This window comes from Physcomitrium patens, chromosome 22 (genome assembly GCF_059467195.1).
Source record: "Physcomitrium patens ecotype Gransden chromosome 22, ASM5946719v1, whole genome shotgun sequence".
NCBI lineage: Eukaryota > Viridiplantae > Streptophyta > Bryopsida > Funariales > Funariaceae > Physcomitrium > Physcomitrium patens.
In genome coordinates, this window is record NC_143431.1 from 4,635,060 (window position 1) to 4,662,749 (window position 27,690).

Consider the following 27,690-nt stretch of genomic DNA (forward strand, 5'->3'; position numbering starts at 1 on the left):
TTCGCTTGCACTCGTAACTCGAACAACATTAATAGGATGGATGGACATGTATATATATATATATATATTCATTGCTCATTGGAACTTGAAATCTGACCATCTTTATATTTTGATCCATGAGGGAGTATGATAGTTTGATTGTCTCGTGTGCCAGACATCTTCCATGATCAATGCTTCTGGTTGGTTGGGCAGTTTCAAACGAAGTTTACTTAGTGGAGAGGAAGAAAAAGAAACAAAGGGCTCTTAAATTGGATAAAAGATGTGAGCATTCGATATAAATTCCAATCAAGAGAATGAACTAAATTATGAACTAGGACGAGGCATATGTTTACAGTGATTGATTGAAAATAATACTATTAGTAATAGTAATTTAGTAAATTATTTGAATGTAGTGTAGGCCTCTGAGGCATGATGAAATGGTCGTTAGGTGATGATGATCTATTTTCTCCCAATATTTAATAACAAACATTATTGCTGTAATAAATAATTTATGTAAAATACTCTCCAAACAAAGCTAATGTTATCAAGAAATTGTTACTATCTTATTACTATTATTTCTGCTGCTATCTTGTTGAATAAGAAGAATGAAGTATGAAAATCCTTGCCTAAGACACAAACACAAGAAAAAACTGAGTCTAATTGTCAAATATTGAGATTAATAACAATAGTAAGAAGGAAGGTCAAATAAATAGATGAATTTGTATCATATTTTAGAATATATGTTTTAAAATTTGAACTGTTTTTAAGCATTTGTGAACAATTTTTTTGAGCTATCAGACGAATACAAACCAATACTTGGTTATAATACATTTCTGTCAATGATACGCATTAATTCTGATAACACATGAATTCTTAGTAAATTTTATATTTCTTTGAAATTAGTATTATATTTCAATAAGTTGAAGATAGTTAGTATTTCCTATCGAGTTTATCAGAAACGTAATCTGATTCTAATTGCAGCGCTCGTTATTGACATGACTCTTTGCAAATTTGAAAAACTCAAATCTAATTGCTTCAAATTTAGAAAAGTAAGAAGGTTTAAAACTATTGATAAATGATGTTGGAATTTTATAGGAAAAGCAATCTTCAAATTTTCAATGAACAAATAGCTTGGGTTAAACAATATTTAAAATCAACATTCACTTTTTCTAAATTTCATTTTTTTAAGTTAATATCACTCAATTATCTTTGCTACAAACTGTATCAATTATTCTGAAATAAAATAATAATAATAATAATAACTAATTAATATTATATGTTTTGTGATATTTATGTATTTTTATATAATGTTGTAACTTCTGAAGTATATTGCAAACACAAACAATATGTATATACACACATACATACACACATACAAGTAATAGCTATGATACATTGCAATTGACTTGGATATCCATTATAAAGTTCTAATATCATTTTATTTTCTTCAAATTGAGTTCATTTTTTCATGTAAATATTTTACTTATAAAAATAATTATCCATACAATGTGTATATTTAAATATAAATATAAATATATATATATATATATTACAAACTATTACAAGTAACGTTAAAAGTTAAATCTAATTATCTTTCAAACAAATTTTGAAATTTTGCGATACTTTGAAAAAAAAACTGATGTAATTTTATTAAAAAGAGTTAAGTAAGAGCATGTGGTTTTTTAGGTGTACTTTTTAAAAATGTTTTGCAGTTATCAGTTTTTAAATCTATGTCTTGGAAATACACCAAATATGGATTTTTACTGCTTTCTAATGTATTATGTTTCTAAAAAATAACAAATTGTCGGTGAATACTTCTGAACATGCTGTCTTTACACAGTATATCTATTGTGTATAATTATACTACTATTTAGTTTTTTTTTTAGTTTTTAGTTTTTAGTTTTAGTTTTTTTTTTTTTTTTTTTTGGTAAGTTTTTGCTTTTTCTGTTACTAAATTATTCAATGAAAACTGAATACATCTTCTAGTAGTAATTTGCAAGTATCCAATGTTGGCATGTCAAAATTTTCAATAATAATAAAATATAAGAAATAAAAAGGAGAAGAAATAAATATCATAATTTATTTTATTTTTTTGAATTCTAACATAGATCAATAAATATTTAGGTTTTTTTTAATACCATTTATATTTTTTAAAATAATTACAATTTGTGTAGTAATGTATTAAGAAACTTGTGTAAGAGATTCCCAAGCATAAAACATATTATATTTAAAGAGAATTGTTAATGCTACATCCCTTATTGATGTTGCTATGCCCTAATTAATACCTACCACAATTGCAAGCTTTGAATGGTTCTCTAAGGGTGGAGCCCCTTAAAAGAAATTATTTTTGGACTTTTTGTAAAACTTTATTTTGAATTGAGGTGGTTTTAATTTTTTTAATTTTAATTTTTGTAACCCTAGTCTCCAGAATTGTCTCTTACACATTATTTGTTTTTTTTTTTTCACTTCCCTATATGTTTTTCTCACCATGTTAGGAAGGCCAATTCCCAAGACCTATTTTTGAGTTGCTTGGAGATTCCTGCAGAGTTGATGTCTCTCGACCCTGTCCATTGATCGATTAGCTTGAACACTTCAAGGGAGGGAGGAGGGGCATAGCTCCCCTTGCAATTGTGGTAAGTATTAATTAGGGTGTTGCAATATCAATTAGGGATGTAGCATTAACAATTTCCTATATATATATTTGAAAAATTCCAAATCTGAAAGTTGTTTATTTATTTATTTATTTATATTATTATTCATAGATATAATTGTATGTTGTTTTGTGTGCTATCATAAAACTTAACTATTTCAATTGTATTCAATACAATTTATTTTGGGAAAATACATGAATAGTTTTATATAATTCTTATTGTATTTGTCTATACATTTTAATTTATATCTATGAAGTTGGAGTAAATGTACATATTAGATCTTATTTTACAATTTTTGTACAGCTTTATAAGTCTACATGAATTCATAAGAGATATTCCAATTTGCAAATAAAATCTAAAATTTTGAATCATAGAATATAAAAAAATTGAATCTGTTTTACAATCACACAATAGCTAACACACTCCATGAAATAAAATTAATAAAAATAGTGTCATAAATTCATCCAATGATCAAAATTATTGCTATTATTTTTAATTTTTTTTTACATACAAAGTGATTTTTTTACAATATTACCAACACACACTATATTACAAAACAAGGCACCTTAAGCATTTCAATTTTAAAACCATTTAAAAATACAACCCAAAGGTTTTAAAAATAGTAGTATCTAACATTTTTATTTTTATTTTTATTTTTTTTGAGCACATCATCTAAAATTCAAAACCCTAAAAACATCCAACCTTTGTGTAGTCCATCACAAATGCATAACATCACAACCAAAGCATTGGCACCACCAAATATTCTTCAAAAAGTCTTCTAAATCACAAATTTAATAAAACCACATGAAATTGAACCATTTTTCATCCATTGCTAATCGATCCACCCACCACCAACTTTCCATCATTCCGGCACAAGGCTGTTGTAAGAGCAACCACAAGACTACGCGACACCGCAATACAAGACTGTGCGTCGAGTTTAGTTGCCAAGCCTTGGCGATGGCGTCAAATACAATCCGTGACGCAACAAGGGGCAAGCAAGCAAGGATGAGCCCATGGCGAAATCACAACGCCAACTCGCACTGCGGATGAACCCGATTTCTATTGAACAGCATCCATCTCGTGGGTTATGGTCCACTGCGCCAGATTCTCCATTCTACCTGAGCACACAAGCCCCAGATGCAAATTTCCGGGTGCATGTATTAGATAAATGTCGGGATGGTAGAGCGGATCGCGTCGTGAGCACAATTTGTCGGTAGGTGTGCGGACGGGGTGACAAAAATCAGGCCCAGGTGGAACCTAGCAACGCAATACGCGTGTGGACGCGAGGCTCGTCGCAGGAGGACCTGTAGCGCGCAGAATTGTCGCCAGGATGAATGCCGTAACTAAAGCATGAATCTCGTGCCATTGGCCACCTTCTCCTGATTCGTCAAGACCCCAACTGATTGGCTTGGCCACGTCGGTTTCAGCTGCACGTCCTTAAATCGTCCTCGTGCAATGCGGCACGCGGCATCGCTTGCTTCACGTCGTCGTCATCCCCGCACTTGTTATATCAGCCCCCTTGCCTGCATTCGCTCGGTGTGTCCATTGGTTTGTTTACACAGCGGCGTTGCGGTGGGTCGCTACGTCGGCCATCTGTGTGACGCTTGTTGGTCTACCAAGCGTCGTTCTGTGTTCGCTTGAAGCGTGTTGTGGAGCTTTGGGTGTAGAAAGAAGTTGTGGGAGGTGGCACAGGTTTGCGAGGATTTGGGGTGTGATTGATTCCATCGGAGATGACGACTTCCAAGAGGCTCGCAGAGAAGAAGAGTGCCAAGTTCCAGAAGAACGTGCACAGGAGGGGCAACGTGCCCGAGACGACGTTGAAGAAGAAGAACCAGTACCCCGTCGGACCGATGGTTCTCGGCTTGTTTGTCTTCGTCGTTGTTGGGTCTTCCATTATTCAGATCTTCAGGACTGCCACTAGCGGCGGCATGGCTTGAGCGCGCGCGAACGGTTCACTGGGTAGCGTAGAACATACGGATGTATCAGTTCTCTGGACCGTCCTTGAGGGGACCCTCACGGCATGGCAGTAGAGGGTTCCGTCGGAGTGATCGATCGTTTGTATCACATTGCTGAGGTGCTGGCGCGAGGCTCTTGTACATTTCGATGCTTTCGATCTAAGGTTGATACTTCTTTATGGTAATTTATTTGTGACGCTGAACTGGTTTTCTTTATAAAAGTGGACTGAGTGTGCGTGATTGGATGGGTATCTTTCTCCCACGTCACGTTTCTCAAGTTGTGCCTTGTTCTATGTGAGTTGTAATATGTCGTGGGAGGTGATGTGTCTGCGAGACTCTGGGGACTCGAGAGGCTCTGTTGATCATAATTTATGTTTGTCCTAGCGGATTATGGAGAATTGAGTTCAAGGACTGGCGTAATTTTACTAGTTTTTGCAGTTGATCAACACAGACGTGATCTCATTCTCTGGGAATGACTAACAATGATATATACTTATCATTCTGCTGAACTTTGTGGAAATCGGTTGCTTATTGCGCTTCTTCGTGGCACATGTGCTTAATCTGTGAGTAGTTGCTGATGTGAAAAATGGCATTTGCTCTTGGAGATGTTACAAGTAAGTGAGATTTTATTTCTGTTGTCCGTCAAAACGACCTTTGATTGATGTGTAACCAATGCGTGCAGTGGAAATGCTAAAAAAAAATCTCTAGAAATGGAAAATCTCGTCGCTAACTGTACCGGGAAGTAGTTTGCGAACTCTGTAGAATGTGGATCTGTGTAAAACTGCCCTTCAGAGCATACTTACTGTTTTCAAACGCGCTGATTGTGGCTATGGTAGATACTGCATGAACAGAATCTTTCGATATTCAGTACTTAGTAAATGTGCTGTAGTGTATCGCACGTGTATGCTCTAGGTTACAAATCTACCGACTGGGTTGATTATTGAAAAACATTGTTGTCCAGGTTGTGAAATGTCGTTTACAGGCTCCACAACTTTCATTTCTTGGTCCACCTGCAGTGGAGATGTTGACGAATATTCCTAGGGAGGTGCATTTACTGATCATGGCAGGTTCATGGCTCTTCAAGTATCTTGCACACCCGTGTTCTAAAACAAACAATTGAGGATCTGTAGAATTGGATCAGTACCTCGGTAATGATTAACTCATACAGTAACCTGTGCAGCCTATTTAGAAAAAGAAAAGAAGACATGTAGATTTCTCTTCGCTTATCAATCCATCAATCGAAGTTGATTCGGTAGGAGTATGCTTACCCACGATTCTCAAGTGAAGAAAATCGTTTGGCTCTTCAGCTTGGGATCTTGGTCTGATTGTGAGAATTGTGGATTCCTTAATTCGATTGAAGCTTGTTTCTACTATTTCGTTAACTCATTGCACATGGCTAAGAAACATTTACAAATGGCACATTCATACGACGACACTACATGATTTGTGCTGATGCCATCTGTGTCTATCTTTTGATGATGAAATGCGCATTGCAGTTTGCCCTCGAGAATCCCGTGGTTATACTTGTGCTCACGATAATAATATCATTTACTGTGACTTCAAGTGACGTTATTTCACCTCTAGATGTTACATATCAGTGTATCAGAAATATTTCTTACATCTTTGAGAAAAAAAAATTACCATCCTCAATCCACCACAACCTGGCACAAATCCCTTACCTACTCAAAAATACGTTCTAGACAACGTGTCTTAGAACGTTTTGTTGCTGACATGTTGAAATAAGTGCCGATACGTATGTCGACGCTGCTTCAGCTGTAATACATGGTCTTCACTGTATATATATAATAATGAATGGAAGAATTCCAAAAAAATGAAGTTTAGATTTCCTACTTCAGTACTATAAGCGGAATGTTTTGTGTTAGATCATGATCCAGTCTGGCTAACCACTTCGTATGTACTGGCTTGCAACCAAATGCAATATTTGTACACGGTACATCTCCCCCAGCTTCTTATAAGCACGATAACACTGCTCACCAAGAGATTTACCATCAATTTCCGCTGAAATCATGTCATTAGTTATGTACAAAGTTGTTTAATGTGCACACTGGAGTTGGATAATAAAAATTGGAGTAAATTTAGATTGATAAGAAAGTATTGAAAGCCATCAAAATTCTTCCAGTAAATAACATGATCATGATCATATAACTCAAAAAAAAATCACATCATGAACTACTCTACATTCTAAACACTGATAACACCTGTATTGTATTTCTCTTAAACTTTTACAAACATTCATTATAATAAACGATTTGATCCGCTACACCATTAGTTCATAGGCTATCACTTTTGTGATGATTGGTGCTTTCTCATTTCCTTTTTTCTCAAGGTACATATTTCTACAATAAAAACGATTCAACACAATGTTCTGTACAATCCTATTTCAAAACGACTACATCTAATCATGTAAAAACTAAAATTTCACGATTCCCCACAAATTTGCACAACACTAGAAGTGATCAATCAATTTGCTGTGAGACGAATTGTTCTTCGTTCACATTTGCCTAGTTTCATTTATTCATTCTTCTATCAACCAAAAGTTCAATTCATCGCCTACATGCGCAATTTCGAAGAATTAAAATGCCCTTTCCTGCACATCACTGCATGAAAATTCACAGTTTCGCCGCAATTCGTCTTCACCTTGACAAACACTGACGAAGAGGCGAAATCATGTGTTCCATCAGTATCATCTACCGAAAGATTTAGGAAAGGTCAGCAAACATCGGAAACAAAAGTTCTGAAAGTAAAAAAGAGAGCGAAGGGGGGGGGGGGGGGGAGGAAGACCACCCACATACACCCTCTGTGGTGCCATCGCCATTCATGGCAAGATCAGATGCCCAAACGGGATTTGTGGATAGAATTCAATGGCCATCTTCTGTGACTCTCGCCTATCTCCCTGCAAGCAAATCTGTGGCTTCCGTGGTCCGCATCGTTTCCTACAAAAGCACCACTTCACGGCTCTCGGACACACTCACAGCGTACTATCAGAGGCTTTGTGTTGTTATTGTGTCGGGACCAAACTTTAGCTATGGCTTCCACCGTCGCTGCATCCGCCGTTGTGGCACCAACTGCATTCGCCGCTGCCTCACCCGCTGCGTCTACCTCCGGGTCGACCACCGTCAAGGCTTTCTCTGGTCTCAAGAGCGCCACTGTATTCTCCGGCAAGGCCCAGAACTCGAGCTCCGTCCAGAATGGCAGCCGCGTGCAGTGCATGCAGGTGTGGAACCCCATTGGCATGACCAAGTTCGAGACTTTCTCCTACTTGCCCCCTCTATCCGACGACGCCATCGCCAAGCAGGTGGAGTACATGATTCAGCAGAAGCTCATCCCCTGCCTGGAATTCGACGTGGTAAGCTTCCTGCTTTGTGAACCCTCCCTGATTTCGTTAGCTGCCATATACGACTTTTGAGATATGTCTCAGACTTAGGGAAGTGTGTGGACAACTGGACTTCTAGGATTTGGTTTCTATGTCGCTTTTGTAGAGTGTGGAGTAGATGTTATGGTAATTGCCTCAAGAGGAGGAAATCGTGGAACCATTTTCCTGACGAGTGGCCATGTTGGAGAACAGAACGCCAACGGTGTGTCCCGCACCAACAACTCATCCCCAGGGTACTACGATGGTCGTTACTGGACCATGTGGAAGTTGCCCATGTTCGGGTGCCAGGACTCCGCCCAGGTGTTGAGGGAGATCGAGGAGTGCAAGAAAACCTTCCCGGGCTGCTTCGTGCGCGTGTTGGGCTTCGACAACGTGAAGCAGGTGCAGATCTGCGGGTTCTTGGTTGCCAGGCCCAACTAAGTTATTCACCGAAATTTTCAATCGTAGGTTCAGTTCGTCAACTGGGGTTCCGGTGAATCGTGTTGTATAATAAGCCATTGGCCTTGAAATACGAAATTGTGCTTCATCAAGTTCATACAGGGCCTTCTTGCTAAACTGTGGTTACTGTTTTGGGGAGAATCGGGTGCACTTTGTTTTACAGATCCAGTCAATGTGTATATATCGGCCAATGTATCTCTCTCGATTGTCATGGTGTGCCGTGAGCCTGTAGAATGTGACTGAATCATAGAGACACCGAAATCAATCCAGTCCATGAGGGTAGTGTCAGCACGTGTGAAGCTACCGCGCATTATTCCCATATGTGAGACAGTCGAAGAAAGATGTGAATTTTGCAGCAGCGCCGATGTTGGCAGTCCAGATCGGGAACACTTTCTTTATAATTACACTGATTAGCTTGCAATTTCTACCTCTATCATCCGTGATGAAAAAACAATTTCTGGACAGGTACATGGTCATAATTGTCTAAAAGAAAGAAAAAAAACCTCTACTCAATTCCCAGTGGTAGTGCATCACATCCAAACGCAACTGCTACCGAAGCAATGTGGCATCATAGTATGGACTCATCACCGTGACAATAAGATCACTTGTTCACAACGGCTCTTCTGACATACCTTCAACCTCTCCACATAGTTAAATCAGCGGTGTTCTCAGAGAACATTGTCATATCCATCGATGAACATGATCCTTTCAAAAGGAGAAGTTCTCTGCCCTCTCATCTCCTCACATTTCGTGAGATGTCTGATGCAATCGTTCTTCGCAATTTTGCTTCTGAGGATGTTACCGAAGTTTTCACCGTGTGAATGTGGGCATTACAGTCTGCATTGTCCGATTGTCAAGGATGATGTTGACAGGTGTGCAAGAAGCGATTGGTATTTGTGAGTATGATTTGATTACGCATGATGTGCATTTACAGTGATATTATAAGACGAGAATGTTGATCGGTATTACTTATGCTGTCCATGTCCGCAAATGTTCTGAGGAAATTTCAGATTTTGCTCGTTATTGTCATAGGTTCTCTCACACCAGTTTATTGGATAAATTCACGAACCCTTCGCAGCGATATTATTGCATTACATTTCCTTTTCTTTTTCTTGCTTAACCAATTCTACGTTAATAAACGTTTTCATAAGTTGCTTGAAAGTGTCGTTTATGTATACCCTCATTTTCTGGACAACTAACTCGAAAATGGAAATCTTCAAGCGAAGAACTGACTAGGACAGGCTCAAAATTTGGGTCTGGAACTGGAAAAATTCCAGGTATCATACGCGTAAAGAACGAATTTCCTGCAACAAATGCAGGCAACAGTTTCACAAATGGTGACGCAATTTACAGAAGCATTGCAGTGTGATGAACAATTAGGTCTGGAACAATGAAAGAATGAGATGCGCTGCTTATTACTTAGTGCTACTCAGTATCGACGTGTTGTGCCACTTGAGACCTTGTCTTGTAACTTAGTGCGAAATAGACGCCAGTTTTTTTACCTACTCAGTGGATGGAGTCCATAGATTGCACTGTACTGATGAAATGTACTTCTCTGTGACTCTTTTTCCTGCCTCGAGTCGTTTCTCCAGCTTGATGCTTTGAATTGTCTTTTGTAACTGACACTCCCTTGCAGATTGTGGGGGACAGGGAGTGCTCTGCGAGGTTTTTCGTATTTGAGCGCACTTGGAAAAATGTTGTGTGCGAACTGGGTGTCGAAGTTTAGTGGCTAGTCTTAGATTTAAAGAGTTTGTTGTGGGTAGAAGTTGGAGCTATGGCGGCTTCAACTTATTCTGCCTTCTTCATGGAGCTGCAGTCGTCCGAGCCGTTCTTCGTGATGGCAGGGCCGAATGTGATAGAGTCAGCGGAGCACTGTTTGAAGATGGCGCGCCAGATCAAAACTGTGACAGACGAGCTGGGATTGAAGCTGATTTTCAAGTCTAGCTTCGACAAGGCTAATCGGACCTCGGCGAAGTCGTTTCGAGGGCCGGGGATGGAGGAAGGGCTGAAGGTTTTGCAGCTGGTGAAGGAGACCTGTGGCGTTCCTGTTTTGACGGACGTGCACGATCCGAGTCAGTGCGAGACGGTGGCTAAAGTGGCGGACATCATCCAGATTCCTGCATTTCTGTGCCGGCAGACGGACCTCTTGGTAGCAGCTGCCAAGACCGGGAAAGTCATCAACATAAAGAAGGGCCAGTTTTGTGCTTCCTCTGTGATGCGAAACTCTGCCGACAAGGTTCGGCTCGCAGGAAACCCCAATGTAATGGTGTGCGAGAGAGGCACCATGTTCGGCTACAATGACCTAATTGTGGATCCCCGGAACTTGGAGTGGATGCGAGAAGCGGGTGCTCCCGTTGTTGCAGATATCACTCATTCTCTACAACAGCCGGCTGGGCAACAGCTGGAGGGAGGAGGCGTTGCGAGCGGTGGCCTGCGCGAGCTCATCCCCTGCATTGCCCGGGCTTGTGTGGCCGTAGGAGTAGACGGCATCTTCATGGAGGTGCACGACAACCCCAGGCAGGCGCCCTGCGATGGCCCTACGCAATGGCCCTTGCGTAACCTTAAGAACCTGCTGGAGGAGCTCATCGCTATCGCCAAGGTTACCAAGGGGAAGGAGAGGATGGCGATTGACCTCACTCCTGTCGACGAAGACTTCTAGCTTCTACGAACCCAATTGAGTTCTCAGCTTTGCAATCACACTTGGAGGTGGCACTTGCAAGGTTTACTCCACATATGCATTCCACTCGATTTGGAGTCTTGAGTGCAGCCATTGAGCAACATCTGCAGAATTTTGCGACGAATTAGGGTTGTTGCTGCACATCCCCTGCCCTCAGGTTCAAAGACTTCGGAACGTAGCGTGGTATCATCTCCTCACCTTACTTTCCCTTCAGACTTCTGTTTACATCAGTCAAGAGAAACTGAACTTGTTACATTGAGTTACTTCTACAATCTAGTCCGAAGTTATTTCTTCTGAGAGCTCTCTATTAGACGGTAAATTATAGTCCTAACTTTTGCTTCAACGTGAGGTTGTCAGAATCGTCTGCATTGGAAGCGACTGCTCACATTGTTGTATCAACTTCACCCAAAACACCATCTTTAGCGCAACTATCTGGAAGTTCACTGTCAGTAGCCATGAAAACAGTTCACAAGAATAGATGTGCGTGCGATAATGTTTACTTCCATGCCCAAATCGAATGAGTGAACTGTTTTTGTCTCATGAGTGTAATACGCTGCTCTCCGAAATCGTAAGCAGGTGACTATTGAGCTTCGGAAAGGACGAGAAGGTGCATGATGAAAATCATCATACATGTCTTTATTGGATAAAAATCAATCAAGGAACAATTCTAGCAAGTCCCTTTGAGGCACTTGAACAGTGTATTTGTAAGCTGCAGCTACGCCACAAAATCTCCTGTACGTATCTCTCAGTTGAAACCACCGAAGCATCCAGTTCAGTCCTTCGGAAAATAATCGTAAATGCACCCTACACAAACGGAAATGTCGAACATTTCTATGCGCGATCCACTTTGGAAATGGCATCACTCTTCCACAGACGCTGAGCATGCATTTCGTCGAGCCCAAAGTCCTTCAACCTGAATGCACAGATGCTTCAACCGATTAGTAGTGGCAACAGATCAAGCTACATGTGCACTCTAGCCAACTGACCATGTACAGGCCAATTACTACAACACACCGACCTTGTTCTAAAAATTCTACACCAACAGCCCATCTCTCAAAAAACAAGTCACATGCTCACATTCGAAGACAGTTCATTTTCCGATAGATACTGTCAGCGTTCAGAGTGACGATGAAATCAGACACTCCGATGGACTAATCGAAAACTGATGGCCAACTCGTTGCTTCTTCCAGTGAACAGAATTGCAACATTCTAAATGGAGCATGAGATTATGGGCAAGACATCCTTACTCGCATTTGTCTCGACTTTGCATTCGTCTCGACTTTGCATTCGTCTCGACTTTGCATTCGTCTCGAAATCAATAAGTTAGTGGTAACGACTTCACGTACGGTGGAGGAGATGACATGGGCGCTGGAGGAGGCGGGGATTTCTTCTAATAAGATGGAGGTGGAGACTTGTACACTGGAGGAGGAGGAGGGGAGCTCTTCACGTATGGAGGAGGAGTTGACTTGTTCAGTGGAGGAGGTGGAGATGATTTCTACTAGTAAAACTTTATTTATTTACTTTTTTACATTTTTGACTTCACGATAGTATTTAAAAACACGTTATTAACCTAGAAACTTAGTATGACTTCTAAATCTTGCTTCATTTCTTCATAATGGTTCCCAAGTTGATAAAACTCAATTTTATCAAGGTCTTGAAATCTTCTATAAAAACTCCTAAAAAATTCTAAATAAATTCCAAATATTTTCATAATGATAATATCTATTTAAAGCCATTTTTATCTTTTTTATTTTTTATATTAATAAAATTAATTTACATCTATTAAAAATCTTATTTTTTATATAATTAACTAAAAAGATATGAAGTTCTCTTCATGCTTCTTGTAACTACTAACTAATCTTTGGTAGGATTTTTATAAGTAATAATTATAAATAGGAGGCCAATGAAGACATTGGTCTCAATAACTAATTCTTAATATTTAATAATAAATAAAAATATTAAACTAACTAAGATAATTGCTTCAAAGACTTATTAAGATTCTATTTTTATGACTTTTCTTTCAATAAGACTTTTATAATTTATAAATGCTTCTAAATTCTCATAAATAATTAAATAATCAAAAAGACTCTATAATCTTATTATTTATATAATAAAATTATTTAAAACTATGTTTTAAATTAATCCACTAATTAAGATGCATTAGTGGGACTTACAAGTGTAAGCAATTATTTATCTTAGTTTCATCAAAGATAACATCACTACTTATAATTATTCTTTTTCTTATATATTTATAAATACAATAGGCTTTGTTGTTGGTATTCAACAAAGATGCACTTTCTTGTTTTACTATCAAATTTTAATTATTACTTCTTTAACACATGTAAATAGTTATACATCCAAATATTCTTAGATGTTGCACTTCTAGTTTTCTTTTATAGTAAAATTCTACAAAAGTCTTTTCATTATTGGCATTAGCTGAATATATATTTATCAAATAGTTTTTTGTACTTATTGCTTCTAGCCATAAGCTTAAAGGCCATAAGCTAAATAATTTATTTTTAATAAATCATGCTGCTTGATTTCTTGACTATTATTCTATTATATTTTTTGCCATTCTACTTTATTGAGAAATTAACAATTGTGTCAATTGCCTAGCTATTCCATGTTATGACAAAATTCTTCAAATTCTTCAAATAAAAAATCACATCTTTTATTTATTCTTAACATAAGTAATTTTTCACTTGTTTCATTTTCTATTTGATTTTTGAATATGCAGAACTTAGAAAAATTTTCTTCCTTCATTTTTAGAAGATAATTCAATTATTTTGAAAAAAATCATGAATAAAAAATGTAAATTACATGGTTCTGCTTAACAAGGATTTTGAAATTGGTCCAACATATTTTGTATGTATCAATTGGAATAACTTATTTGATTTGTTAATGCTTTATTTTAAAAAATAATAATTCTATATTATTGATTTATATTGTATGCTCCACAAATTTCTTTAAGTATATTTTCAATAGAAAATAAATTTGTATGAAGTTGTTTTAAACTAATTTAAGTAAGGTGTTCAAATCTTTAATGATATAGCTTAATCTTTTTTATAACAATAGAATTAACTTTTGATGTATATTAATTTATACAAAATAGTCTATTATTTGGATCTTAAGATCTTGTGGTAATTATATTTTGCTTTTCTTTCTAATCAATGATCTAGTATTTGTCAATTGAAAAAATAACTATGTTTCTTTTGTCTACAAATAAATCAATTAATTATGAATTCTTTTTTATGAATAATACAAATAGAATATTACTTATTTTCTTTAATTTTTTATTATTATTTTTTATATGAATTTCTTCTTATTTAGTTGCAACATGTGATTTTCGACCTACTATTCTTATCTTATGAATTTGGCTTCTTGGTTTGAAGCAATTTAGTGTTAACTTGTTGCTTGTCACATATTATGAAGCTTTAGTCTTGAAATGCCATTTGGATTAATTTTTTCTTTCCTTAATTATTTCGATAAGTTTAACTTTTATTTTTAATTTTTTTTTGTTCAAAATTAAATGAATTATTATTTTTTATAATAATACTTGCTGAAAAGTTATTACTAATTGGAGGTAACTTCTTGAACTTGCAATCTTTTGTCATATAATTTGGCTTCTTGTAAATATAACAATATATCTATAACATGGTATGGATAAGATAATTATATAAATAATTACAACTATGGAAGTTTCTAGAATTAGGATTAGATTAGTGAACTAGGTAGGATCTACCATAGAACATTCTAGAAAAGATTTGGGGTGGTTATTTAGGTGAGGTCCACCATAAAACCTTCTAAAATAAGAATTTAAGGTGGTTATTTAGATAGAGCCCACCACCTAGAACATTCTAGAAAGTTTAGGATGATAGAACAAGGTATAAATAGGACTAACTAGGGCCTTTTGGGACATCTAGTCAAATATGGCTTTGGATCCTTTTTCTTAATAAAGTTTGGTTTTGCATCTTTCTATTCAAATCTATTCTATTTTGTTTTTGTTTGCTCAATTTTGTCTTTCATGTCCTATTCTATTTAGTTTTTTTTAGTTTTGTTTTGGTTTGTTTTGTCTTATTTTGTAAGGAGGCTTTATGTTGTTCTAGATTGGAAGGATCTTGGATTTTTTGAGTTAGTCTAGTCTTGTTTTATTGGTATCAGAGCGAGTATTAGAATGTCTACTTTTGGTAGCATGTCAATAGTCATAATTTAGTCCAAGGTTAGTTGTTGTGGTCATACTAGGTACTGTGTTGAGGCTATCACAAGCTACTCTTAAAAAATAAATTGGGAGATGGAAAGGCATTACAATAATGGAGTCTAATAGAGAAATTATAGTATGAGAGATATGGCAGAGCAATCCCAGATGGAGGCTCAAATACTATATCTCTTAGGCTAGATAGCTACTTTGCAAAGACAAATAAAAGCCTTGACGACAAGAGAGTCGACATCTATTAAGTTTAAATTGAGTAAGCCTATTACATACTCTGGAACTTCAAGACAAGAAGATGTATGTCAATGGTTTTTCAATATGCAAAAATACCTCCAACTATCTGAGGCCAATACCATTGAAGGAATTACTTAAGCAACCAACTATTTGAGAGATGTGACAACCTTTTAGCAGCGATATCAAGTTCAAAGTTATGAAGCTCAAGGTGGATTTTGTGATTGGGAGGAATTTGAGACCAAATTTAGGAATTAATTTTGGCCCATCAATGTGGAGAAGATAGCACGTGATCACTTGACAAATCTTATTGAAGCTAGATCAGTGCAAGATTCTGTCTTCCAATTCAAGTCTTTATATCTCAAAATTGGTAATGTTTTGGAGGCGAAGATGATGGATTAATTCTTACAAGGTTTGAAACATGGAGTCCAATGAGAGGTGGAACTAAAAGATCCACAAACATTTGAAGAAGCAATTCAGATTACAGAGAAGATCGATGCTATAAATTTCAAAAATTGTGGAGCACAACCTATAGTACAAAGTCTTATGCCACTATCTAATATTATGGCACAACAACCAATGCCAATGGAGATTGATGCCTTACAAGGATTATTAACATCACAAAAATGACAAATATTGGTATAAAAAGGATTATATTTCTGTTGTTGAGAGCAAGGCCATCAAATTGGAGGTTGTCTAAAATGTCAAATTGCAAGTATTAGCAACATAAGGTGAGTTCATAGTCTCAAAATTCATCAAGTTAATAATGAATGAAAGTAAGAAAATGAGGCTCCTTAATAAAGATGCTAGAGACAAGTATTGAGGATAGCTATTGTCTTTTAGAGACAAATGACATAGCCTCAGATAACTATAAAAAGAGTCGACTAGTACTTTTAACAGAACTATCAAGAGGACAACCATGTCGAGTGCTTGTAGATTGTGGTTCTACAAAAAATTACATCTCAAGTAAAATTACCAACTGGCTTGGAATTACAACTAATGAAATCAAAAAAAGAAGTATATATCTTGTAAATGAGCGAAAGAACATATTGAGTGAGAGATGTGAAGAAAAAACCTTGAGATTGATAGACACCTACATTTTAAGAGAAAGATTCAAGGTAACAAAGCTAAGGTATGTTGTTACCCTTAGTATGCCATGACTAGAGATGGAAAATAAGCAAGTGATTGTATAGCAAGGACAATCTCTTTTAAAAATGGAAGATGCAAGGTGATTCTTTGCACGTCCACATCAAATAAAGAAGAAAGACAATTTGTAATAAAATACTTACTTGAAGGGATGATCTTAATGAAGAAGCAACTACAACATGAGCAATAAGTATACATGGTAGTTCCAAATTTTGCATCAATAGTGGAAAAGATAACTGAAAGGGAAGAATGGATGGAGCAACTTATATGAGAATATTTAGATGTCTTTTTAATCAACCTACATAGTAGCATACCTCTTTATCGAGGTGCCTTCTTTCAAATAGAACTATTGCTTGGAGTGAAACCAGCAAGTCAATCAATTTATTAACTAGCACCAAAAGAACTTGAAGAGCTGTAAAAGACATTAGACAAACTCTTAGAAAAAGGCCTCATTTAAGAAAGTACATCACCATAGAGAGCACCTATACTCTTTGCACCTAAGAAAGATGGTAGACTTTGCCTTTGCATCAACTATCGAGGTCTCAATAAGCAGACTGTTAAAAATGCATATCCACTTGTTTGTGTGGATGATCTTTTTGATCAACTTTGAAATGCAACCACCTTTAGTAAATTAGATCTTTAGAGTAGATATTGGCAAACACCTATTGCATGAAAAGATGTGAAAAAGATGGCATTTCATATGCACTATGGACATTTTGAATGACTGGATTTATCTTTTGGCCTCACCAATGTTCCAACCTCTTTCATGGGTCAGATGAACAGATTGTTTCGAGACCTTTTGGACAAGTATGTAGTCATCTTCATTCATAATATCCTATCTTGGACATGTATATTTACCTCAATAATTATTCATATGATTAAGTAGAATTAGGTAAATATAACTTAATTTCATAAAATCTTCTAGACAAGCTTCTTAGAATCTTAATAGATGCACTTTTGACTTTAAATGTGTTTGTAAGTTAAAAACTTAGCCAACAAGTTAATCATGTGCTGGCAGCTTGTGGAACAAGTTAACTCTGTATAGTAGCTTGTAGAACAAGTTAACTCTATATAATAGCTTGTGGAACAAACTAACCATGTAGTACATACATAGATAATTTTCCTTGCAAGTTAAGACATGTGCCTAACAAAGTTAATACGTTTTGGAGGTCCTATATGACATCGCAACATAGCTCCTAGTTAAGAGTACATATAGAAGCAAAAGTAAAGCCTTCTTCATTTTTGTCAATGTTCTAATCACTATACTTCTTTCAAGACTTTCAAGTCTTTATATTTTTGACAATAGCCATTCTAGTTAATATTACATTACCTTTTGAGTGACTTTTTAGTTCTCTTCACTGAGACAAGAGTATATTGAAGATTCTCTTTCTTTGAGATTCATATCCCTGACAGTTTGATAAGAGTGTTAATATACTATTTTTGTCTTATTTTAGAAGTAAATGAATTATGTTACTTCTATTATTATATTTTAAAGGTTACAAATTATCCACCTTTTAAACAAAAAAAAAATCTTATTTTTTAACACTGATCTTTCTTTAAAGACAGTAGATTATCCTTCTTTGTGCAAATTTTTATTAGAGGTTGTACATTACCCTCTTTTAATTTAACTATTTGGATTTGTTTTAGTTGCTTATAAAAGAAAAGATTATAGATGCTATTCCAAGCAGAAGTGAGAATAGATTTGTAGCTATTGTAGATCATCACAAACTTCTGAATACTCTTAGAGTAGAAATCTCACGTACTTCTAATATGAATTATGAAGGTGCTATGCCTAAGCCTATGGAAGAAGTTTAGAGTCTGTGACAAGAAATTGTGCAATTGAAGGAAGCAAGTAGATCAACCTCACAACCAAATCTAGGGAGTTTTGCTTCTACAAATATGGCAGAGATAAGGATTAGTATGCCTGAGAAGTTTGATAGAACAAGATCAAAATTTTGAGGATTTTTGTAATAAATCAAGCTCTATTTAAGATTGCACCCTTTCTAATACCTTCATGGATTTATTCAAGTTAGATTCATGGATGCACTTTTATTGGAAAGTATTCTTTCTTAGTTTACACCTTTAATAGAAAAAGATTTGTGAGTCTTTTATGATTTGAATTCATTCTTAGAAGTGTTTACATCTACATTTGGAGAAAGTGATTAAGAACGAGTAGTACAGACCAAAATTTTATCTTTATGACAAAGATCTTGATCAACCATGACATATGCTGTGAAATTCCAAAACCTTGCTTGTAATGTGGACTAGAATGATAAAGTACTTATCAATTAATTTTGATATAGATTGAAGAATAGTATCAAAGATTTGTTATTAACAATACCGAAAGTAAAATCTTTGGAACAATTTATTGCTTAAGCCATTACATGTAATAATCAATTATTTGAAAGACATTAAGAACAAAGACTTGGCTAGAGAGGAACAAGTCAAGTAATGGCAATAACTTCCAAGTTTTTTGAAACGTATTCATCATAGCTGAAACCAATGCAAATTGATATGATATATTTAAAACCTCTCACAGAGCAGGAAAAGACTCGACATTGCTAAGAGGATTTCTATTTATATTATAAGGAAGCTAAATACATTGCTCAACATTGTCCAAAGTAGCAACACAATTATAAAATAATAAGCACAATTATGAATGAAGATAATGTGTAAAAAAATAAGTTTTTTTAGCTAAAATAGCGATCATATGGCTGGAATTATGTGCAATACCTAATAAAGGTCCTATTTTCTCTTCAAATCCCTCACCTTATTTTACAATAGATATGTATTTAGGACCTAAAAATCACAAAGTCATTGCCTTATTAGATTTAGGAACATTAGCCTATTTTATAGATGAAGATTTTATCAAAAATCAAAAAATATATTTAGTCAAGAAAACTAAACCCATACATGTAGAAGTTATAGATGGTCATTTTTTGTCTTTTAAAAATATTACCCATAAGATTTTTCCTTTAGATGTAATAATTAAAGATTACAACAATGTAGTAGTATTTAATGTAATAAGATCTCTGTCTAATTTGGTTATTTTAGGATTATCATGGCTAAAAAAATATAAACCTCAAATAGATTGGAATTCTTGTAACATTAATTTTTTTAATAGTATAATCGAAGATTGAGTTAGTGAAGTAAAAGAACAAAATTCTAATATATCTAAACCTTTACTGGTAGTTGCAATAGCTTTCATGCATGCTGCAAAAGAAAAATCATCTTTTGCTATATATGCTATGCCCATTTCTAATGGTGAAAAAAGATCAAGTTGTATTCTAGCCAATATCAAGAATTTCAAGACGTTTTTGAAAACAAGAATACAAATATTCTTTTAAAGTATCAACCTTATGATTATTCAATTGATCTATAAGAAGGAGCTCAACCACCATTCAATGTCACAGATATACGTATGTAAGCTAGTAATTATCTATATAAATAAGTAGAAATAAATAAAAGTAGGTAAAAGTAAGTTAATTCTATAATATCTTATACAGAAGTTTTCTAGAAGCTTAATAGATGTTGCTTTGACTTTATAGATATCTTAAGTTGACTTTTTGGATTAAAAACAAGATCAACAAGTTGGTCATGTGCCACATATATTCTTAACTTGAAGATCAAGCTAACTATGTGGCCCACACATAGAAAAACTTACCTTGTAATTCAAGGCATGTGTCATACAAGTCAACACATAATGGAGGTCCTATAGAACATTGTTGTTATACTGTAATTGCTTATAGTATGTAAAAATTAATTAAAACATATAATATGTTTGTAAGTCTTGATGTAGATTAGAGTGGTTAGTAAATAAACTTAAAGAGAATTGATATAAAAAAATTTATTTGGAGATTAATCTATTTCGATTATAGTGTTTATATTATGTAGGATTTAGATATTTAGTATAAAGCTTAAGAGAAGGTTGGGGTCTAATGAAAAAAATATTAACTAATAGGAGGCTTATTAGAAGGGATAAAAGCAAGGTATGGTTGGATGAAGGCAAAGAATGGAAAACTTCATTCCTATTGGTCGAAGGCCATGTCTAATGGGCTTCAAGGAGGCTGCCCGAGGCCTTATTAGGGATTAGGGTTTCTCTTTCGAATTCATTCGAATTTTGGAGGCTAGGATCAGCAATTTTAAGATTTTGGGTATAATTTGGATAAAGAGTTTGTGTGATTTCGAGTTTTTGTAAAGGAGATATAGGTGTTCAAAGTTAACGTGTTAATTTAAGACATATTGTTACTCTTTTGAGGATACGAGGAGTTGTACGGTAGCTTTTGAACATCGAAAGATGCGGTTGAAACGGAGATTTTAAGGCCTAAATCTTTTATAAAAGAATTTTTGCTTTTAGAGTTTATGTGAAGGAGTTATAAGGAGTTGAAGGCGGCACTTCCAAATCAAAGGCAGTAAGTGAGTGGTTTTATTTATAGTAATGGCTGGAGCCATAACTTGAGTTTTTGGACAAATTTTTGGCTTAAACATTTTTGAGAAATATAAAATTTTGTGTTAAAAAGCTATACATATAAATTTCGTGGCATTTGAGCTTATATTTTGTGAGATATGAAGAGAATTGTACACGGGTGTATAAAGACAAGGGTTTGAAGCGACTGTTAGGATTTTCAAGATATCTCAAGATCCGCAACAAATTTGTGATTGAAATTTATTGTAGAAGTTAATTAGAATAGATCAGTACCTCGTATAGAATTTGAGTTTGTTTGGATGGCCGGATTAGGAGATATGAGGTATTGAAGTTTAGAAAAATTTCTACATAAGGATATACAAGGTTTTAGAGGATTTTATCATATTTTGGATGTTGATGGTTACTTGAGGCTTGTGTATTAGGTGTAATTTCTCAAAAGGGAAAATTTATTTATAAACTTAGGGCTTTCTTTATTTTGAAGCTTGATTGAATGATTAGTGACAACCAGAAGCCCAATGTTTTCTTAAGGTAAGTTCTCTCTATCCAAACATCGTCATGTAGCTCCTAATTAGATAGTATATATAGAAACAAGAATGAAGCCCTCTTCACTCTTATCAACTCCTTGCTTCTAGTCTAGTTTCAAGAGTTTCAAATTTTCTTATCTTTTGGCAATAAGCCTTTCTAATTTCTTTTAATATACGTACTTTTTTATTTTTATTTTATCATTCTTTCTTTGACATGGATTTCATTGGTTTATGCATCATCTTTTAGTTCATGTCCTAGATAAATTGACAAGAATACACTTACAGTATCAGAGCTTTTTCTTATCTTGACTAAGAATGGATTACTCTTTTTTCATGATAAGACATAAGCATATTAGAAGTTGTAGATTTTCTTCTTCTAAATTGATATTATTTTTAGTATTTTTTTCGTCCTTAAGTCATTTTTTCTACTTTTCTTGTGTAGTATTAGATATTTTTTCAAGTGTTATTATGGCAAAGCTTATTGAAATGAAGAGTGCAATGCTACAAATACAAGAGCAATTGAGGAAGTTAATGCTTACAATGCATCAACTTAGCTTACCACTATAAGGATCAATAAGAATGGCAAGAAGTGAGGATATAGAGATGATTAGAGCTACTTCAACATCTGCAACAAATCATGTCCCTCTACCCATGGTAGAACATCTTTCAAATATAAGAGAACCAAAAATTGCCTTGCTTGAGAAGTTTGATGGTATAAGATCCAAATTTTGAGGATTTATCAATCAAGTACAACTTGTGATTAAACTTCAACCTCAAAGCTATCCAACTCTAGGATCATAAGTTAGATTCATTAATACACTTCTTTCAGGTTCAGCACTATTGTAGTTTTCATCTTTTCTTAAAGGACAAGATCCAATATTCGATAATTTGGAGGTATTTTTGATAGAAATCCAGTCTATGTATGGAGAACATGATGCAACTCATGTTACAACCAACAAGATCTATATTTTGCAACAAGATAATCGAACTGTAATGTTATATACTTCACAGTTTTGACAACTTACAACTGATATCAAGTGGGATGATGTTGCACTTACTAGCCAATTTTTCTATGGATTACAATATGAAGTAAAGGGCCTCAACATTATTACAATTTAATGGCAACACCAACATCTCTTCAATACATACATTCAAAGGCAAAGGATATGCAAATTGATGCGGTACGTTTTAAACCTCTTACCAAGCAAGAAAAGACTCATTGCCATCAAGAAGAATTGTGCTTATATTGTGAAGAAATTACATCAAATATATAATTCTTAAGTTCCCAAAACATCCAAAATATGATTAAAAAAACTCTAAATCCTTATTTATCTTTATGGAATATTATTCTCGAACTTCAAAAATTCATATCTTCTAATTGGACTATTCAAATACATTCAAATTCTACATAAAGTACTGATATACTTCTAACAACTATCACAATAAATTTATCATGGATCTTAAGATATCATCAAAATCCTAAAAGTAGCTTTAAACCCTAGTTTTTATACACCTATATGTAATTTTCTTCATATTTTACAAAATAAATACTAAAATTCCATAAAATTTGTATATGTAGCTTCTTCACACAATAATCTACCTTCTTCAAAAGAATTGAGCTAAAAATTCATTCAAAAACTCAAGATATGGCTCCAATCATTACTATGAACAAAATCACTTACTTACTGCCTTTGATTTGGATGCGTTGACTTCAACCCTCTACAACTTCTTCATTCGAATTGAAAATTCATCAAAAAATATATGAAAAGTGTCGTTGAAAAAGTGCTCTCTCCAACCTCAGTTTTTGATCCTTTGTTGCTCTTTGTAAACGTATGTTATGCTCCAAAGAGTGACAGTAGATATGAAATTAATAACTTAACTTTGAGTGCCAATAACGCCTTCATAAAAACTCCAAATCATATAAAATTTGCATCCAATCCATATCCAAAAACCTAAACTTAATGTTTCTAGCTTCAAAGCTTGAATAACTTCTAAAAAAAAACCCTAATTTCTAATAAGGCTCCAAGAAACCTCCTTGAAGCCTATTAGGCATGGCCTTCAACCAATAGGAATGAAGATCTCCATTCCTTGCCTTCATTCAACCATGCCTTGCTTTCATCCCTTCCAATAAGCCTCCTATTAGTTAAGATTTTTTTTTAGGCTCTAATCTCCTCTTAAGGCTTCATACTAAATATTTAGGTCCTATAATTTTTTTAAATGCTAAAATCAAAATAAGTAAAAGAAACAATGTAAGATTTCTTATAGCAACTCTTTTTAATTTAATCTACTAATCATTCTAATACACATCTAGATTTATCAATGTATAATATATTTTAATTAATTTTTTATATATTATAAGTATTTATAGTATGACACCACCTTGATAGATTTAGGAGCCTCACATTCTTTTTTAGACGTAAGTCATAAAATATTGTTAGTATAAAAAATCAAATCTGTTCATGTAGAAATCATAGATGGTTGTCCGTTGTCTTTTAGAGATGTTATTCATGAAACACTTTCTATAGATGTAATAATAAATGGTCATAGTAGTTGCGTTATCTCTAATATAATTAGACCTCCATTTAATCCAGTTATTTTAGGTTTATCATGATTAAAAAAATATAATCCTTACATAAATTGGATTTCTTGTATCCTTGACTTCTCTAAAAGCATAATTAAGAGAAAAATTAATCCACTAGAAAGTCATAAGTCTAGTGTAATTAAACCTCTCTTTGTAGGTGCAAGAATTTTCTTGCATGTTGCAAAAGAAGGATCACCTTATGTCATTTATGCAACACCTATTTCTAATGATGCAGAGACTTCAAGTGGTATTTTTAGCCAATATCAAGAATTTATAAGATATATTTGAAAAGAAAAATGTAGATATTTTTCTAGAACATTGTCCCTATGATTGTTCAATTGATGTTCAAGAAGGAACACAATGGCCATTTGGACCAATCTATAGTTTATCTTAAAATGAATAGGCTCAACTCAAGGACTATATTGAAGAAAATCTGGCTAAGAATTTTATACACCATTCCAAATTACCACCAGAAGCTCCAATCTTATTTATGAAGAAGAAAGATGGGTCATTGCAGATGTGTGTTGATTATTGAGGACTCAATAAGATCACCATGAAGAATAGGTATCCTCTACCTTTGATATCCAGACTTCTCGATCAAGTGAATTAAGTTGAGATCTATACAAAAATAGATCTAGGAAGAGCATATAATTTAGTACGTATTAAAGAACAAAATGAATGGAAGACTGTATTTCGAACTAGGTATGGATATTTTGAATACAACATCATGCCTTTTGGACTTACAAATGCACCAATAGCTTTTCAACATCTAATGAATGATGTTTATTGAGAGTTTTTAGATGATTTTATTGTCTATTATCTAGACGACATCTTGATCTATTCTAAGAACATAAATAAATATAAACTTCATATTTGTCGTGTTTTACAAAAATTAAGAGATGTAGAACTCTATGCCAAGATAGAAAAATATGTATTCTACTTTACTTAAGTCGATTTCTTAGGATACATCATTTCAAATGATAGACTTATGATGGATCCTAAGAAAGTTCAAATAATTATGGATTGGAAGATTTTAAAAACGGTAAGAGATGTCCAATGTTTTTTGGGCTTTGCTAATTATTATTGGATCTTCATCAAAGACTTCTCTCAAGTTGCAACTCCACTTCTACATTTGACTTACAAAGACAAACTTCAGTGGAGCACAAAAATAGAAGTATCTTTTGAAACTTTGAAATCAGCCTTTATTTCTGCACCACTCTTATATCACGTCAACTTTTTTAAAGCATTTTTTTATAGAAATAGATGCATTTGACTTTACTTTGGATGTCGTATTATCACAAATGCGAATAAATATCATGGACATATACATGTAAGCTAATAATTATATGTATAAATAAGTAGAAATAAGTAAAAGTAGGTAAAAGTAAGTTAATTCTATGGTATTCGGTATAGAAGCTTCTTAGAAGCTTTATAGATGCTGCTTTGATTTTATAGGTATCTTTAATTGACTTTTTGGTATTAGAAACGTAGTCAACAAGTTGGCCATGTGCCACACATGTTATTAGCTTGAAGACCAAGCTAACTATGTAGTCCATACGTAGAAAAACTTACCTTGTAAGTGAAGGCATTTATCCTACAAAGTCAACACATATTGGAGGTCCAATAGAACATCGCCACGTTGTCGTGTTGTGATACGACTATATGGTGAAAATATGACAAAAAAAATGATATTTTAATTAATATTCTATTATCATGATTCAACAAGCATTCAATATATTTTACAAGGCTTTTATAAAAGCCTCTAATCCTATTTTCTTCACTTAATAGCTAGTAGATAAAAACTAGTTAGTAATTTTACCTTCTAGGCTGTAGTAACTTTTTTATTGCCTTAGAAAGGCCATAAAATGGTAAAAAAAGGATAAAAAGGATAATTTATTAGCATGGTTGATACTAGGGTTAAGTTGAGGGTAGGATCGGGCTATAAAACCACTAAGATAGATTAGATTGATATCCGGGGGTCGGCCGGATATGAGACAGGGTCGAAATCCGACCTCCAGCCACTAAAACGGCCGCCTAGGGCAAAATACGGGGGTTTTTTCAGATCGGGTTTTTGGATCGAAGAGCTAGCTTCAAGCTCTTTTCAAGGTCACTAGTTTGGTTTCATTAGGGTTTGTGAGGAGAGAGCAATCGCTGCTCAAAGTCAGTGTTTATTTTGGTGTTTTGGATTTTATATAAAACATTGATGGTTTGCATTCTCAATCGGTTTGTGCAAGTCGTGTAGCATCTATGGGTCAAAATTTGGTATTGTTTGGATAGTTGGGTGTGCTAAGTGTATACAAAAATTTGTGTGAATCTAACGATGCAATCAAGAGATATCTGGGTTTTAGTACAAAGGGTTGTCGGAAGTTGGCAGTCTAGGGTTGGATAGGGTTTCTGTGATATCTCAAGATCTACTAGTTGGATCGATGTAATTTTTAGCTTGGTAAGAGAAGATTTGGAGATCAAGCGGCTATTCAATTTTGAGCTGGAGTTAACAGTTGACAAAGGAAAAATCACTTCTGGAGTTTCTACATCAAATTTCAAGGTTGCGGCCGAGTGTCATCAGTGCGGTTTTTGGGCGTTTTCTTGCAATCTGTAAGTTGGGTTGGGCTGAAATTTTCTGAGCATATAGAAGGCTTATATTGGTATTTGGGTGCAAAATTTCACACTAAGTGGACGGTTGGATCAAAAGTTACAGCTTGTCAAAGCTCACTGGCTAGGGTTAGGGCTTGTTAAGAAAAACAAAAACAACTTAATTATAAAAGAAATAAAGCAATTGGAATATTGTATGGTTAAAATGAATATGAAGAGTGTTTTTAAATACTTGAAAATTGATATTTCAATTATATTCTTCATACATGGATAAAATCTATTAGGATTCTTTGTTATTTGCAAAAATATCTATACCTTCCACAGCCAGATACTCAATGTATTCCCGAACAAGACAAAACATAATACGACAATGTAGCCCATAGTTAGATAGTATATATAGAGACAAGAGTGAAGCCTTCTTCACTCTTGTCAACTCTTTTCTTGCTTCTAGTCTAGTTTCAAGGGTCTCTAGTTTTCTTGACTTTTGGCAATAGCCATTCCAGTTTCTTTCTAAATATATATGTATCAAGTTATTTCTATTTTATCATCTTTCTATGAGAGAAGTCTCACTTATTTATTTGTCTTTATCATGTTCTTGTCCGTGATAGATTGACAAGAGTACACCTAGAATATCAGAGCTTTGTCTAATGTTGATTAAGAGTGGATTACCCTTTTTTCTTAATAAGACACAAGCATATTAGAAGTTGCAGATTACCCTCTTTTAAACTGATATTGTCTTTAGTATTTTCTTTGTTTTCAAGTCCTCTTTTCTATTTGTCTTAAGTAATATTAGACATCTTTTCTTTTCTAAGTGTTATCATGGCAAAACTTGCTGAAATGAAGAGTGCAATAGGACAAATGCAAGAGCAATTGAGGAAGTTAATGC

At 34.6% G+C, this 27,690-nt stretch overlaps 3 protein-coding genes across 4 annotated transcripts; all 3 read left to right on the forward strand.

Moving 5' to 3' along the window:
• The first annotated feature begins 4,180 nt into the window (after positions 1-4,180).
• Positions 4,181-4,878, forward strand: LOC112274646 (uncharacterized). Its single transcript, XM_024504300.3, has one exon. The coding sequence runs from the start codon at positions 4,361-4,363 to the stop codon at positions 4,565-4,567; it is 207 nt and encodes a 68-aa protein (XP_024360068.1). The 5' UTR covers positions 4,181-4,360; the 3' UTR covers positions 4,568-4,878.
• A 2,707-nt stretch (positions 4,879-7,585) lies between these two features.
• On the forward strand, positions 7,586-8,514 carry LOC112274645 (ribulose bisphosphate carboxylase small subunit, chloroplastic). The gene is made up of 2 exons (XM_024504299.2): positions 7,586-7,952; positions 8,172-8,514. Exons 1-2 carry the CDS (start codon positions 7,632-7,634, stop codon positions 8,397-8,399), a joined length of 549 nt encoding a protein of 182 aa, XP_024360067.1. The 5' UTR covers positions 7,586-7,631; the 3' UTR covers positions 8,400-8,514.
• A 576-nt stretch (positions 8,515-9,090) lies between these two features.
• LOC112274644 (2-dehydro-3-deoxyphosphooctonate aldolase 1) lies at positions 9,091-11,782 on the forward strand. Of its 2 annotated transcripts, none has more exons than XM_024504298.3 (2): positions 9,091-11,277; positions 11,671-11,782. In XM_024504298.3, the coding sequence occupies exon 1, from the start codon at positions 10,192-10,194 to the stop codon at positions 11,074-11,076; it is 885 nt and encodes a 294-aa protein (XP_024360066.1). In that variant the 5' UTR covers positions 9,091-10,191; the 3' UTR covers positions 11,077-11,277; positions 11,671-11,782. The 2 variants fall into 2 exon arrangements, with proteins under 2 accessions (XP_024360066.1, XP_024360065.1); XM_024504297.3 differs by lacking the exon at positions 11,671-11,782 and adding an exon at positions 11,452-11,593.
• Positions 11,783-27,690: the final 15,908 nt, after the last annotated feature.